Below are 15451 nucleotides of genomic sequence, written 5' to 3' on the forward strand. Positions count from 1 at the left end.
AGGAAGGAAGGAAGGAAGGAAGGAAGGAAGGAAGGAAGGAAGGAAGGAAAGAAGGAAAGAAGGAAAGAAGGAAAGGACGAAAGGAAGAACCAAGGCCAGAAATCTACCTTCTGTATAAGGCATTCTAATGCCAAAAAAAAAAAAAAAAAAAAAAAAAGACCTTGGAAATTACTCACGGCCACAACCCTTCTATAATAGAATCTTGTATCACCCACTCATTCAGCTGAGCACTTAAAAAGTCTAGACAGGGAGAAGGAAATGCATTCCATTTCTCCTTCTGTGCCTCAGTGTCTCCTTTTCAAAGACTCACTGGACCTGTCTCAAAGATTCTGCTTCCATACCTGCTAGAGCTATATGTCACTCTTACCAGGTGCCAAGGCCCTTCAGCACGCATTTCATACTGGCTCCCTCTCACCTCAACACAACTGTCATTCAACTACCTGCCAGGACAGAATAGAGGTGCAGCCTCTACCCTCCCCACCCTCTTCCCTGGGCACCGGCCCCACCCTACACCCATCACCCATTGGTACCTGGCTCAGAGCCAACAGGCGCCAGCTCCTCCTCCACCTCCTGGGGCAGTGGGGAAGCCATGGCTGTGCTTTCCCGGAGAGTGAACACTTTCATCACATGCGGCAGACCCTGCTTGAGAAATGGGGAGTACTGTCAACAGGGGTGGCTGAAGACCCAGGAAAGAAGGAGGCAGGGAAGGAAGAGCTGGGCGAGGCAGCAAGCTTAGCCAGGGAAGCCTATTTCCCACCCAGGCTGTGTGGGACAGGAAGAGAGAACTGCAGGAGGAGGTCGGAGAGGTCCCCACCGCCACATCCTCAACTCTTGGCTCAAGGATCTGGAGCATCAGGGAGCCAGCTCCCCCCAAACCACCTCAAGCTCCTTCCTGTGGTACCCTGCTTACAGTTCCGGAGGCACTCCTCTTGGGTCAGGCAGGCCCACCAGAGGTATCCACTCTGAGCAGGGCAAGAAGGCCGGAAAGTCTCAAGTCTCGGGAATCACCTCATGGGAGACGGGAAAAACCCGCTCCTCCCCAACCTGGGGCTCCGCCCCACAGCCGGCCCCCCTCTTCCCATTCTCCTCCCTCCCTCTATGGCTGGGAGTGGCTCCCTACCCCCCTCTCCCCATTCTCCTTCCACATCCCTTCCCCCCTCCTCCCTCCCTCGACGCTGTCTCATCCAAACACAAGGAAATAAGAAATAAAAAGTAAACATCTGGAATACATTTTTTCCTTTAATTTCTCAATCGTTTTGGCTTCAGCTTGGAATTTGATGAGGTAAAGCCATGGCCTAGTCCTGTTACCATAGCAATGGCCTCCCACTGGATTTCCAGGGCCTAGCCAAGGGGGAGGAGGAGCCGGCCCAGGATGGGCAGGGAGAACGGACTGGGCTGGGTTATATGGGGTTAGGGGTATAACTTGGGGGAGAACTCCCCGGGGTCCCCCCTTCCAGGGCAATCAGGGAGGAAGCTGCATAGCCTGTGACATGGGAATGTGTGTGCATTGCCAGCCTGGACACCGCCTGAAGGAGTTCTGAGGGGCCAGGAGAAATTAAAGCAGATGATAGCCTCACGGTAGCAGCCTGTGACGGGGGCTTCTGGACCTGGTGCTGTAAAATTTAGCAGCTAACTGGGTCTACCACTTCGGAGCTGTGCAACTTCTCTAAAGCTGTTGCCCTATTTGAAAAACAGGGTATTAAGACTTGAGTTCCAAGCCAGACAATGCATGCAAGACACCAAGCACGGAAGTGGTAAGTAACAGTTGGCCATTATAATGGGACTATTCCGGCGTCACCAACGAGCTACCTAACATCCTTGGAACCACCTATACCTCTCCCCCTATCTTGGGCTGCATTCCTGGACTTCTTCTTCTTCACGTCCCCCACCTCAAGCCACGGGTTCTTCAGGCCCTCCACCCCCTCAGTTCCCACCCTGACTGCTGAAGCACCTTCCCACCCACGAGACCCCCTCAGGCTCTGCAGCCTGGTGACTAGAGAGCACTGCCCCTCCAGGTCAAACGCAAGGGAGAAGATGCCAAACGCATGGAATGCACACAGCCCTGGAGGGCAACCCAGCCCTCTCCAACCCTCGCGGGGTTGTAACCTCAAAGTTCCCCTCCCACTCCAGCTGGTCGGAGACAGTTCTCAGTTCTAAAACCCTGTGGTGCCCAGTCTTTGCAAAAGCTATCCCCATCCCCTTGACCCTGTCCCAGCTTATTTTGAAGAGGACATGGACGGTAACTCCGTCAACGCCAGTCAGCTGATCAGCCAACTACCTCGGGCTGTGTCCCTCGTGCGTGGGAGAATAACGCGTGAGGGTGGAAGGATGACAGAAAAAATAAAATTAAAATACACAAGATTGTTTCCTTGTCCTTGAGCGTTATTACAAGGGCTCTGGTGTGGGTGGTTCACAATGGAGAAAAACTAGTCCAGAACAGACAAGCCTCTCACCTGGGGGCTTGACGGACATCTCTGTGGTTATAAGGGGCTGCAGAGACGAAAACAGGCTCCCAGTCCCCAACAGGGGAGGTGGCTACAGTAGACAGGCCCCAGCCAGGAGCCCCAGGTAAGCAAGGCCATGGCCATAAAGCTGCAGAATGGCAGTGCCTCAAGAACTCCCACCCTCGGCGGTCTAGGGAAGCCAGGCAGCCCTGGGAGTCGAGGCTGCCCCAAAGGGTGGGAAGGATCTCGGTAGCCCCAGCCCTGGGCAGGCGCCCAGAGGGGTCTGAGGGCAGGTAGGGTCGTCCCCGAAGGTCTCCGCTGGATGTGCGGCTAGTGCAGCCAGGAGAGGTAAATGTTGGGGGCGGAGGGAAGAGGGGCAATAGGAGCACGGAACAGCCCGGGGCAAGGGGCTGTTTGGAGGGCCTCCGTGGGGAGCTTACGGACACCGAGCGGGCAGCGAAGAGGAGGAGCAAGCGAGGGTGGAGGAGGAGGGGGCGGCAGCAGCCAGGACTGCGCGAGATGCCAAGCAGCCCGCGAAAGAACAGACCAGACCGAGGATTGGCGACGCGGACGCGGTGGGGGCGGCTTGGGGTGGTTGGGGGCGTGCCGTGGGACCCAGGGAAGGGGGCCAGGGAGGGCAGAGGCAGGAGGGGGTCCCTGGAGCAGCTCCGCCCGCCTCCGGCCCCGCCCCACGCTCGCCTCTCCCCCTTTCTTCTGGCTCCGGGCACCGGCGCCCTCCACCCCCGCACACACGCGCCAGCTCCGCAGCGCCCGAGCACCCCAGCGCCCCAGGCCCTCGCAAACTTTCCTGATGACCCCCCCGCCTGCCGCCGCCCCAACCTGAGGTCCCAGCTGCTAGGCGCCGGGTTCTTTCCGTGCCTTCCCTGCCCTCATCCCCAGACCCCGCCCCTCCGGCCGCCGCGCACTCACGCGCTCCCCCGGGTCGGGCTCCGTTCAGCTAGGCACCACGACACCAGTGACCGCTGCTGCCGCCGCCGCCGCCACGGTCACCGCCACCGCGGGACCGAGCCAGTGCAAGCCCCGGGGCCCCTCCCTAGCCCCGCCCATGGCCACGCCTCCATACGGTCATGAATATTCATGTAGGAAACCGGGAATGGGAAGACGAAGCTGAAGCAGGGTCCGGCTCACCGTATGCAAACAAGCACAGATCCTACATAATTATTCATGACCTTGTAAATGAGGGGCCAGTCCCGATTCAGACTGAGGCGAAACTGACGCAATTTTACCCCAGTGCCACCGAGATGACTGCCTAGAGAGGAAACCGCCCTGGACAGCTTTCCCTATGCCTACACTGATTACAGCACCATAGAGCGCGGGCAGCACGAAGGGAACCGTTGGCGGACTGAAAAGGCTTCCTGTTACACCTGAGTCCTCCTGAGAGCACAAGCGACGTGGCCACCCCTCGTGGATAAATTCAGATTTCGAGCCACTGTGAAAAGTGGGGTAGCTTTTTCCCCTCGTGTTATGTCTCCTTTGAGGTCTTTTAGATACAGTTCCAAAATACAAAATTTTGTAGTTTGCCCTTCTCAGAATCTTCTCACACTTCACACACACACAACTCACCCTCCGCAATCCTGACTCAGGTTTCTGCTCCCTACACAAGAAAGTCGGTCCTCATTCTGTTATCTCAAGCCTTGTAAGACCCAACTCCTAAGGTATTTAAGAAAGGAGTTCTTAAATACCCCAGCCCCAACCCCGCTAATGGAGTGGAACTATGAGAGGCTTTCTAATCAATCAGATCAGCACTCATTTCTTCACTCTCAGATGGAAAGTTGTACAGACACGGATGAAAACCAAGGCTTGTGCAGTTGGGAAGGACAGGATGTACTTGGAGACTTGCTTCCCAGCTGGGCAGAAGGCCCTGCCCAGTCAGGAAAGGTAAACACCACATGCAAAGTGGAAAAGGAGACATAAGGACACTGTTTCCAAAGTCAGTTCCCTTTATTAAAGTGATTTCACAGACCAGAAATACAAAATAAAAGTAGAAATAGGCCCCTATGAGGAGCTGCAGGCCTGACTTCACAAGACCCCTGCTGCAGCCACTTGAACAGGTCAGGAAGCAGCTTTAGCCCTACAGTCAGGAAAGGACAAGGACTTGGATCTGCCAGCGCACTGTGCGCGGGTAAGAACACTCCTACCCAGTCTCTCTCCAGACTACAAGGAGCCATCCTGGCAAAGCAGCAGAGATGCGAGCCTCCTCCATGCCTCAGAATGGGAGCCACCAGGAGCAGTTACTCAGATGCACAGAATCCAAGGACTGTGTGAGAGGCTGCTACCAGAGGAGCAGGGAGCCTAGAGATGCGGCAGGGCATGGGCACGAATCTTCCTCCTCTACTCATCAGAGCCTGAGGCAGAGTCCTCGGAGCTGGGAGGAGTACTGGCTAGTTCCTCTTCTTCAGAGTCCTGAAAACCAAAGTTCTCATAGGTAAAGCTGTCCCAGCTACCTTCCCAGCACTTTGGTGAAGGCTTCCTAATGCCTACTTCCTCCTTTAACTCCTGCACTCATCAAAACCTCAGAAGTCACCTGTCCACTCTAACTCATTACTATAGATTAATAACCATACTGGGCCTTACCCACTCCTAACACACATGGCCCTCAACTCCTACACTACTGCCGTACCTCACTCCGCCTCCTCTTCTTTTTGCTCTTGTTCTCTCCAGAAGAACTCTCATCACTGGACACGAACTCTTTGCTCTTAAAGCTCTCGCTTAGCTGCCTTGATGAAGATTTGGACGATGAGCCCCTGGAGGCAGTGGATTTTTTTTCCATCTTTGCTTTGACCTTCTTTTTCTTCTTGGACTTGTCCCTAGATTAGGAACATGGAAAAGGAGCCAGGCCATTAGGTTCCCCATATCATTACACAGGCCACATTTCTTCTGGCTTTACTGAGGATTTTCCCAGTACTGGCCACACTATTCTCAATGTGGCAAATGAAACATCAGCTGTCAGCCCAAAGTGCACCAAAGGAGAGGATCATGCAAAAGTACCCCAAGAGAACCAGGGTCATAGCCTGAGGCAACTCAGATGCAAAATTAACCTGACATTTCTGTTTTATTTAAAAGCTAATGTGAACTATTAGGTTTCACAAATACTTTTTCTAAACTCTCCCATTACTTCAAATAAAAGTGATGTAGGAAAATGGGACAAATTTATCCCCCAACCTGAATACCCCAAACATTGCCCATACATGGCATGTCATTTGGGGTTTACGAAGCACTACTCAAACTGCTGTCAAAAACATGTACAATTCCCAATTCTGACCTGGAAAAAAAACTGTTACAAAAGCAGTCATTGGCCATTCTGTTCCCAACGCTCACCTTTTAGAAGATTCACCTCTTCCTCCTTCATACTCTTTCATGGCTTTTTCATATTCCCTCCTAGCATCCTCAGCCTTGCGGTCCCACTCCTGTCACAAACACGAATAGTCCTTTAGGCTGAGGCAAGCAGATCTACAGCTTCAGCTGTTCTAGGAGCAGCACACCCTGCACCCTACAAAGCCCTTCTCACCACCCTCCTTCCCACTGCTACTTGCCTCTTTCTTCTCTTTGGACATGCCCTTCCAGATTTCGCCTGCCTTCTTGGAAAGATCTGTGATGCTGATGCCAGGGTGGTCTGACTTGATCTTCTCTCGGCTGGCATTAAGCCACAACATATATGCAGACATAGGCCTCTTTGGGGCATTCGGATCTTTACCCTTCTTCACCTACAAGAGAAAGAACCCAAATGCCACCAGAAATCCACATCCCATAACTATCCCAAGTTTCCCCAAAGAAATTACCTAGGATGGGAAGAGATGCAGGAGTTGCTAAATAGTGTTGGGCTATACAGTAACAGCCCTCAGGGCAGGAGCCGCAACTTTCCCTCCTCAAGAAGATCTGGAGCAGAGGCAGGATGTCTCCTAATTCACATTTAGAGACTTACATCCCTAACCCTGCCCACTTGTCGAGGATAATCGACAAGTGAGGGCTCAGTCCTCAGCTGTCGGGATATCTATGTCACCACGGCCAAGGAAAAGCGGCTGAAGAAGGGAGCAGGAAGAATGAAAGAGCCCGAGGAAAGGGAGGTGTGCGGTGAAACAGTGGCACCAGACACGTCACGGCTGCTGGGACTGTGAACACAGCTAGGACACTTGCCCAAGGCCTGTACAAGATCGGGCCCTGACACTGCATCACAGATGGGACAGGCACACATGAGGGCTCACCCCTCCAGAGGAGCTACATGCAGTTAATGGTTGCTAGGAGATGAGCCATTTTCTTCAGTGGTGCAGCCACTGATAAGTTCTTCTGCTCCAGCAAATAACCCTCTTAGCCATGCTATACAAGCAATCCTACTAAACTCAGAGGGTACAAAACAAAGTAAGAGGAAAGGGACAAAGACAAAGAGGGTATGAATAAAATCACAGTACACTAAATATATGTATAAAGTTGTCAAAATATTAAAATCAGACAAACTAAATGCAAAACAAAAAAAATTAGAAAATGCCTACCAAAGTGATAACCAGCCTACAAAAAGCAGCACAATCAATACTGTCTACTGTAGCAAACAGGAGAAAGGAACAGAAAACGGAGACACACACGCTCACACTCTCCAATCGAGAAGACTCTGTACCTCTGAAGATTTCTTGCGGCTTTTGCGATCCTTGGCCATCTTGGCCCTTTTGAGCTGTTTCCGCTTCTTCTCTTCCCGGTCACTGTCACCCTCATTACTAGAGGAGCTGGCAGAAGCGTTGGTGTCAAACCTGCCGGAGCGAGGCTGAGACTCAAGAAAGGAAGGCAGGATAGAGGTAGAAGGAACAGGAATCTTCACAGCTGCCCACAAAGGGCCAAGAAAGGGAGTCCCAAGGACAGCCTCCTCCACTGAGGTCCGGCCCTTCACTAAGATGGCTTCAACATCCCTTCTCAGAGAGCAGCCACAAGTTATTTGTTGACTCAATCAATGAAGAACAAATGTTTCAGTGGGCTCTTCTGTTCCAATCCGGGTTCTCCTCCACTTCCGCCCTCCAGTACACAACACTGTCTCTTGCTAGCCTGCAGCACACCAAATCTAAGCCATCGCTCCATCTGGTCAAATCACCTTCGTTTACACTACAACCTTTCCTGACAGACAGCCCTAATGTGAGGAAGCCAGTCCCTGTGCCTAACTATTCTGTCCAATAGAGCAGACCATATCTCCTCTCCACACAGCTGCTGACACCGGCCCTCTGCTGAAAGGGTCTCAAGGCACTTCATAAGCATCTGTGCGTTAACCTCTGTGAGCAAAATTTGTGAACTTCTGAGGAATTCACAATTATAGTTTTGATTCTGATGCCCAATCTTTCTGGATCAACAGTCCCACTTTTCTGCAGGGACGAGCCTCCTGCCAACTTCAGGGTCTGAGGATGCTTCAGGAAGGGGCAGCTTACCAGAGACCACGTTGTCCACTCTGGTGTTCACCAAGGTGCTTCTCTATGTTAAACTATCCACTAAGCCTGCCTAGACCTTCTGAGGGGCATGGACTACGCTAAGAATGAACGCAGAAGCAAAGCAGTTTCCCCCACCTGCTGAGCCCAGATCCAGCAGGGCCTGTAGTCACCGCCATCCCCGCCCTCTCCAGACACATGAACTTAAAAGCAGAGGCCGACCACGTGGAGCCAGTGAGTCTCTAACAGGGAGAGTCACAAGTCTTGATGATGGTCAGCAGCACCAGGGAACCACGGTCATCTGCGAGTGCAGACTCCCAGCATGCATAAGCATGAGGCCTCCTCCTACTCTTTCCATTCCGCTGGTTCAAAGCACGCTACACTAAATTCCTGACACTTTCACAAAACTATATTGGGACATGAAAAATAAAGCTATAGGCCATAATCTTCTCCCTGCGAAGTCCAATAAAAACTCACTCCTCTGCCACGTCTTCTTCCTCTTCAACAGGATTGAAGGACTCATCTGAGAAAGAACACAGATGGCATCAGCTTCCACTGCAGTGGAAGTCCCACCCCTTACCCAGACAAGCAGCCCAGGCCCCAGCACAGAGGCTAGCCCACCAGTTTCTTCTCCTGATTCGTCACTGCTGTCATTGGCATTCTCCTCCCGGATCTTGCCCTCCTCCTTCATCCTCTCCAAATAGGCATCATGCTGGTCTTCATCAGAGTCGGCATAATCGTCATAGCTTGGGTTCATACCCTAGCCAGGCAAAGATGCGTGTCAGTCATCATGTTCATGCCAGAACTCCTGAGCACTCAAAAGCATTTCCCCACACCTGTGAAATCAAGGCAGCAGCTCCCAGGAGACCCTGAGCGGGAATGTCCACGCAGCCAACATGCAGGACCTACTGCACTGAGTTAATCCAAACCCTCCCTTTCCTGGCCCCACAAGGGCTCCTAAGAGCCTGCATAGACTGATCTAAGGCCATGCAGAGAGAACCTGCTCAGGAAGGGGAAGGAGCCACACGCACCTCTTTTTTCTATAAGGGTAAGAAGAGAAGAAAGAGTGAAAAAGAAGCCACCAAGTCTCTGCTCCTTTCTCCTCTACAGAAAGAACAGGAGAGAGGCACATCCTTCCCACAGATACCTCTTTCAGTCCTCTGTTTTTGATGTTGAGCTTTTTCGCATTGACAAAATCGAACAGCTTTCCATATTCCTCCCTGTGAGGGGAGACAACAGCATAACTGATGGTTACAACCAACTCAGGCAGCTAAATGATGTTCTGATACCAACAAGCCGGGTGGGGCTGGAGCTCATGACTACGCTACATAGGACATCGGTAGGCTGGATACGGATACAGCCCTGAAGAGTTCTGGAACAGAAAAGGCAGGCAGAGTACAGCTAGCCACCAAATAGGCACAAGGCAGGGCACTGTGGAAGGGGAGGTGTTCATGTTTTTACTGGTCTACACTCTACTCTTCACAGGACTGTGATGAGGGTTAAACACAAAGATATTGGTTAAGTGTTTATCCCACAGCTAAGTACTCAATAAGCATTAGCTGCTATGTTCCTGGGCACAGGGCTCATTCTGGGAAAGAAAGAGATAATATTTCCACCCTGGGGGAGCACAGAATAATGGGCTAGAACCAACACACAGTTTTCGTAATATAAAAAATGGATATATTCCCAGGGTCTGAGTACTTGAAGGACCAGATCTCGGATAAATTGAAAGAAAAATTCAACTTAGCTAGAAAAGTCAAATTATAAATTATAGACCCAGAGAGGACCCAGGCCAGGCCAAGCTTCCCAGCAGCTGTGGGGGCAGGGTCAGGAGAGCCAGGAGGGGACAGGAGGAGGCTCTTACCTCTCTATGCTGCTGAAGGTGTACTGAGTGCCCTGCTTGGTCTCAATTTCAAAGTCGAAGGAGCGAGTGGTGGTGGTGCCGCGGGCAAAGTTGACAAAAGAGATCTCATCGAAGCGTATGTGCACAGGGGGCTTGTGCACGTAGATGAAGCCCCGCTCCAGCGGGTAGAGGAGTCCTGAGCTGGCCTTATAGGAGCAGGTGATACACTGGGCCCCTGAGTGCCTGAGGAGGACACAGGGAGCCTGATCAGCAGAGACCATAGCAGAGCCCAAGGGTACAGCAGGCTCCCAGAAGTCACTCCCTCTAAGGTGCTGGGCATCACAACAAGGGCACCGGGGCTCATGCTAGAGCATGCCTGTCACAGAAAAGGTTCTTCTACTAAGATGACAGGACACTTCCCACCCCACCCCCTTCCTCAGCAGAGCAGGACCTCGGCCACATCCTTACCCTTGGAAGTTGCCGGGGACTGTGATTTTCCGGTTTACAAGTGCTTTCATGACCCGGCTGACCATCTCATAGAGGGATCCTGACATGTTCTTGGTGAGCCGACCCTCAAAGCGCTTCTCCACTTCCTCCCTACAAACAGGGCAAGATGGAGTCCAAAGGCAGGCCTGCCTCCTGCATGCATAGTGGCAGGAAACAAGCACAACGGGCCACTCACTCGTTCATGTTGAGTGTCAAGGAGATGTCCTCATCCTTGGAGAAGAGGAGGATCAGGAAGTGGTAACGGGTTTGGCCCTGCTTAATAGGAGGATCCAGGCTGATCTGATAAAAACAAGTAGACAAGGCTGTTGAGCTCCACGTGATTAAGCAATACAGAACTCTAGGCATCAGTAACCTTGTTAAAGAGAGGCAAAAACCAGGCACCCCAAAAACCAGGGGTTTGCTCACCACAAAGAACATCTGTCTCTGATCCTTGTGGGGCAGCAGGAAGAGACGGAGAACTGTAGTATAGGGGATCTTGTAGTCAAAGGTCTTGCCATGCAGGTGTAGGAAAGTGGGGTAGATCCGTATATCATAGCGACCACGGGGAGTCAAGCACTGCAGCTCCCGGAAGATGCAGATGGCATCTCCAGTAGCCTGGATCACATCTGCCTTTGACAGCACATTCTGGGCAAAGGCCTGCAAACACATGTGGGTAATCAACCAGCAGGCCTCTGCTCCCAGGCCTGCCAGCCAAAGCCCATTCAGCAATATCCAGCAGCCCAACGAGCAGAAGTCTCACCTCCACAGGGTCCACACCATCTTCCTGCGTGGGAGGGACATAGAAGCGCACCTCCATGAGAGACACTTCGGCATCATCATTCTGGTGAAATTCCAGGGTCACCTCATTCTTGCCCGTAGTACACTGGGACACATTGCTTAGGGGTATCTCAAAGACTGGTTGATCACCAATGTCAAAAGACAGCAGCTGTCCTGTGAGGACAGGGCTCATCAGACTGCACACTCCTCCCCCATGTCTACAGAAGCACCCCACCAGTCCTGAGGTCCAGGACCGAGGACTGGAGGACCGCCACAGCGCCTGCTGAACCTGCATGCTAGATAAATACACGCTAACACATAAGCTGGAATTACAAATCTGAGGAAAGAGTAGAACAGACATCATCTGAGGCCCTTCTTCACCCCACCTTCTCCCCATATCTCCGTCTTCCTCACTCACCACCAAACTTCACTGTCCCCCAGTTCCAGCCCTTCACACACAGATCCTTCTCCATTAGCTCGAGGCGATAGTGAGTTTTGAAGAAATCAGAGAGTTTCTCAAACTCCTGTAAATAAAAAGGAGAAAGTGCAATCCCAGTGAAACCCTCTGGGACTTAACACAACTTAAAGGTCCTGAGATTCTTTAGCTCAGGGGAAGTTCATCAATATATCCCTTCTCAGAAACCACACCTGAGATTATCAACTCTAAAACTGCTTAAAAACAACTTTACTTTGTCTCTGGGACCCAGATGCCTTCAGCCCCACAAGAACCATCAAATCTAGACTGCAAGCTTGGCTCTGGCATCCAGAACCCTGTAAGAGCCTCAGCTTGCAGATCTCAGGGATCTCCTTCCAAGACTTCTTCCTTCTCTTCACCTTTACTCTTAAAGCTGTGTAAGTGCCAGAGACGTGATGGCTCAGTGGTTAAGAGTACTTGTTCTTGCCAAAGACCTGGGTTTGTTCCCAGCACCCCACAGGGTGGATCACAACTGTCTGTAACTCCAGTTCCAGGTGACTTAGTGCCTTCTTGTGAACTTTGAGGGCAACAGGCATGCACATGGCACACCAGTATACATGCTAGGAAAGCTTCATACATACAATTTTTAATAAATAAAAATACTTCTGTTGCCTTTTATTGCTGGGCCTCCAGCTAGGAGTAGTAAAGAAACTTACATTCCCAGATGTATATATCACCTTGTTGTTTTTAAACTTTGTAAAGTGTTCTTTTGATGAAGGTGGATATTAAAACCAAGGAACTCAAGCAGCTCAAAATAGAAAAGGAAAAGCCTACATAGCACCAAGCTAAGATTCTGAACCAGGACAGAAGGAGCAAGTTGAAAACATTATATAAATTACGATGGTAGAAAACGTTCCAAAGTCCAGGCACAAAGAGATTAACAGGATATGGGCACTGAGTACAGAACACTAGTTTTTTGTTCAAGAGTTGCCAACAGGAGATGGCATGATTATCAGAGGCACACCAACTATCTCTAGAAGATTAAACACGAACGAAACAGGCAGTTACAAACGGAGAGGGTCACAGCAGCCAGCTCTCTCACCGATTCTCGGAAGCCATCGTACTTGTAGACATGCCCATTCTTTGTGAGCAGTTTAAGTCCATGGCCCAAAGCTACCCGGCGCCAGATGCCTTCTGTCAACTCCCCAGCCTGGATGTTGTCCACTTTGCCCGTCTTGCTGTTCTTAAAGATGATACCCTGCCGGCTCAATCGCAGCCTCCCATCATTCTGCCCAAAACAAAGACCCAAATTCAGAACAGGACACAGTGTGTAGAGGGTCCATCTTACCCCTCACCCCTTGGTGCTGCCAGCTGGCCAGATTACCAAGGGAAACGCAACAGGTAAAGTGGTGAAGCCACGCCAAAAGACAAAAGAAACAGCACATCAAGACTGCAAGCTTGGCTCTGGCATCCAGAACCCTGAAAGGGCCTCAGTTTTACACCGGGATTCAGGATACAACTACACATGCAATCTCTTCAAGCTCAAGATCAGTAACTCTCAGACTTTGCTGCTGTTTTCAATCGGGAAAACACCAGATACACTGTTTCCAAAGTAGTAGTCAGAATTAAGTTTTTGTTAATGGACACAAACTCTTCCCTCTCTCTGCCTTTATTAAAAGCCCAAGCCATTCTCACCATGGACCCTTTCACCTCCTGGAAGATGTCGTTGAACTCCAGTGTCTCTGCCATGTTCACCTGCCCGTGTTGGCCCGAGCACAGAGCCCTAGGCACCAGAGAAAACGAACCCTTTTCTGTGAACTGGGCCCCAATTCCTGGTTAGGTGTGCAGATGTTCAGCAGAGTGGGAATCTGAATTCGGGAAGGAGATTGATAAGCAAGAAAAGACGCCACCTTACTCCGCTCGCCCATGGGTAGCTGTGCCCGGAATGTCTCAAGTTCTCCACTGCCTGGGGAATCTTACAGACCGGCTCTGCAGCGCTCCTGAGGCCAAGGCCCAGGACCCTAGGTGCAGAACCAGGCCTGTAGTGGCGCTCACACCCCAACCCGACATCCTCTCCGGACGTTCCACCGACAGGCACGGCAACAATCGGCGGAACCCTGGGACCTGCTCTGAGAGCGCACCTCAACTCCACTCAGAGAGTAGTGTCCCGATCCCAGCGATCCCACCACCCCCAGGACCCCTGGACCCACGCTTCTCCCCCTCCTTTAAAATGGATTCGCCCACTGCCGGCGAATTTGAACGCGGAACGATCCACACTGAGCGTCCGCGGGGGAGCGGGGCCCATGCACACCCGGGGCCCGGGGATCGCGACCACCCACCTCTTCCACCTCTTCGAGCTGCAGCCTCGGGACCGCACAGCGCCGGGGGTGGGCGCAGGGGTACGCGGGGGAGGGGGTGGGGACACGGGGGAGGGGGTGCCGGGGAAGCTTTTCCCGCGTGCGCGGTCCCGCGTCCCGCCACCGGAAGTTGCGCATAGACCGTAGAGAGGAAGACCTGGCTAGAAGGTCACCATCCGGGCCGACCAACGAGACTGTCGCCTAGAGCGTCGGCACTCTGTGCTGCCAAAGCGTTGGACGTGCTGGGCAATCCCACGCGGCTGAATTCTTGGCTAGAAAACGGGAGCGCTCTTTAGAAAGTTACAGGCTGCTCTTCAAAGAGTAGATTCCGAGGGGAAATTATGCAGTTTTATCAGGCTTTCAGGTTCGTATGTGTGTTGAAACCATGCAGCAAATTTTACAGGATGGAATCGTCCTTCCATCCTGTAAAATAGTCTGGGCAGGAGTCTGATGAACAAGAAAAATACAGAGCTGTAGCCAGAAATGACTCCCCGACTAGCTGCAAAGGAAATGCGGATGTCGCTTTCCAGCTGTACCCTGGCAAATGGATCAGATCCTTTCTGAAATGAGTTCGCCTTCCAACCCCAACACTAGCTCATCCATATCTCTAATGTGTGGGTTCTTGGGAAGAGCCTAGCAGATGGCTGCATTAAGTTCAAGTGCTGGTGTCAGATTTACCTTTGAGCTAGAACTTACTTGAAATCACATCAGCCTCAGTTGGCAGAGGCCCGGATGGCCTCACATAGCACCAGAGAGCATCTTGCAAAATTTGAAGCCAGATCTGAAAGAGATGCTTTTGTTTCTCCCTCCTTTCCTCATTTTGCAGATGAGAAAAATTAGACACGGAAGATTTGCCCAGGCTGTCACTGCATTGGCATCAAAGACGGAACCTAGAAATTAAATTTTTTTAACATCAACCTTTTATCATAATTACAAGGGTCCAAGGTTTATAGTGATTACTAGCATATGCCCTGCATAAAGAAAGGATATTTAAACTCACAGTTTCCCTGGCTTGCTAACTCATAAAATATGAGATAGTCAAAGTGCATTCTTGTCATCCAGTACTTGTGGCTTTAACCACCGGGTTAAATACTGCTATTGCAAGCACTGTTTAGCACTGCGCTTAAGATATGTAATGAGAACCTATTGGTTTTTTTGTTCGTTTGTTTTTAAATGTAAAAACATTTTAAATTTTATGTACTCACTTTTCAACCTGACCTCAGCCCCCTCCCTCCTCTCCTCCCAGTCTTGTCTTTACATCCCCTCCTCCCCCATAAAAACACTTTTTAATTTAATTTAATTTTATTTTTTCTCATCTCAGTTTCCAAGTAAGGGAATCAGGGGCTTCCTCTGTAGCCCCTGTCATGAACTCAGTTGCCTTCTCTTTGATCATTTTACCCTGGCAATGAGGCCTTGCCAGGCCACAGAGGAAAGAGGGGAACACAATCAGGATATAAAATAAATAAATTGTAAAAAATGAGAACCTATTGTTAATGCAGCACATTTCTAGGATTTGTGGAAACTATTGAAGATGACTAAACCAGCCTTTCAGGGGCACATACCTTAACAAAAGATTTGAATAACCTTAGGGTAAAAGAGAGGAATTTTGGTAATTTCTGTACAACCAGAAGAGTTTCAACCCCTGCTGTCAACTGGAGTTAGAAATAAGTGACTTTCCACTTTGTAGTAGTAAAACCTGTAATCACGGC

General features: G+C 50.9%; 2 protein-coding genes across 4 annotated transcripts in view; both read right to left on the reverse strand.

Moving 5' to 3' along the window:
- The window catches only part of Tnks1bp1 (tankyrase 1 binding protein 1), a 24559-nt gene extending 21098 nt beyond the window's left edge, over nt 1-3461 (reverse strand). The window contains exons 1-2 of one of the 3 annotated variants that reach the window (XM_055600977.1): nt 3375-3461; nt 531-639 (exon numbers count right to left, since the gene is read on the reverse strand). In XM_055600977.1, the coding sequence (XP_055456952.1) occupies nt 531-624 (94 nt within the window). In that variant the 5' untranslated portion in view covers nt 625-639; nt 3375-3461. Of the gene's footprint in view, nt 1-530; nt 643-910; nt 997-3374 lie in introns of those variants that run through there. The other 2 variants (XM_055600978.1, XM_055600979.1) reach the window with 2 other exon arrangements.
- A 926-nt stretch (nt 3462-4387) lies between these two features.
- Ssrp1 (structure specific recognition protein 1) lies at nt 4388-13804 on the reverse strand. Its single transcript, XM_055600551.1, has 17 exons — nt 13725-13804; nt 13081-13253; nt 12488-12673; nt 11389-11494; nt 10954-11144; nt 10620-10850; nt 10390-10493; nt 10176-10304; nt 9729-9950; nt 9012-9084; nt 8486-8624; nt 8342-8387; nt 7075-7204; nt 5999-6169; nt 5784-5872; nt 5086-5272; nt 4388-4868 (listed from the first exon to the last, which is right to left on the reverse strand). Exons 2-17 carry the CDS (start codon nt 13132-13134, stop codon nt 4797-4799), a joined length of 2130 nt encoding a protein of 709 aa, XP_055456526.1. The 5' UTR covers nt 13135-13253; nt 13725-13804; the 3' UTR covers nt 4388-4796.
- Nucleotides 13805-15451: the final 1647 nt, after the last annotated feature.

This window comes from Psammomys obesus, unplaced genomic scaffold (genome assembly GCF_907164565.1).
Source record: "Psammomys obesus unplaced genomic scaffold, mPsaObe1.curated_primary_1811, whole genome shotgun sequence".
Taxonomy (NCBI): domain Eukaryota; kingdom Metazoa; phylum Chordata; class Mammalia; order Rodentia; family Muridae; genus Psammomys; species Psammomys obesus.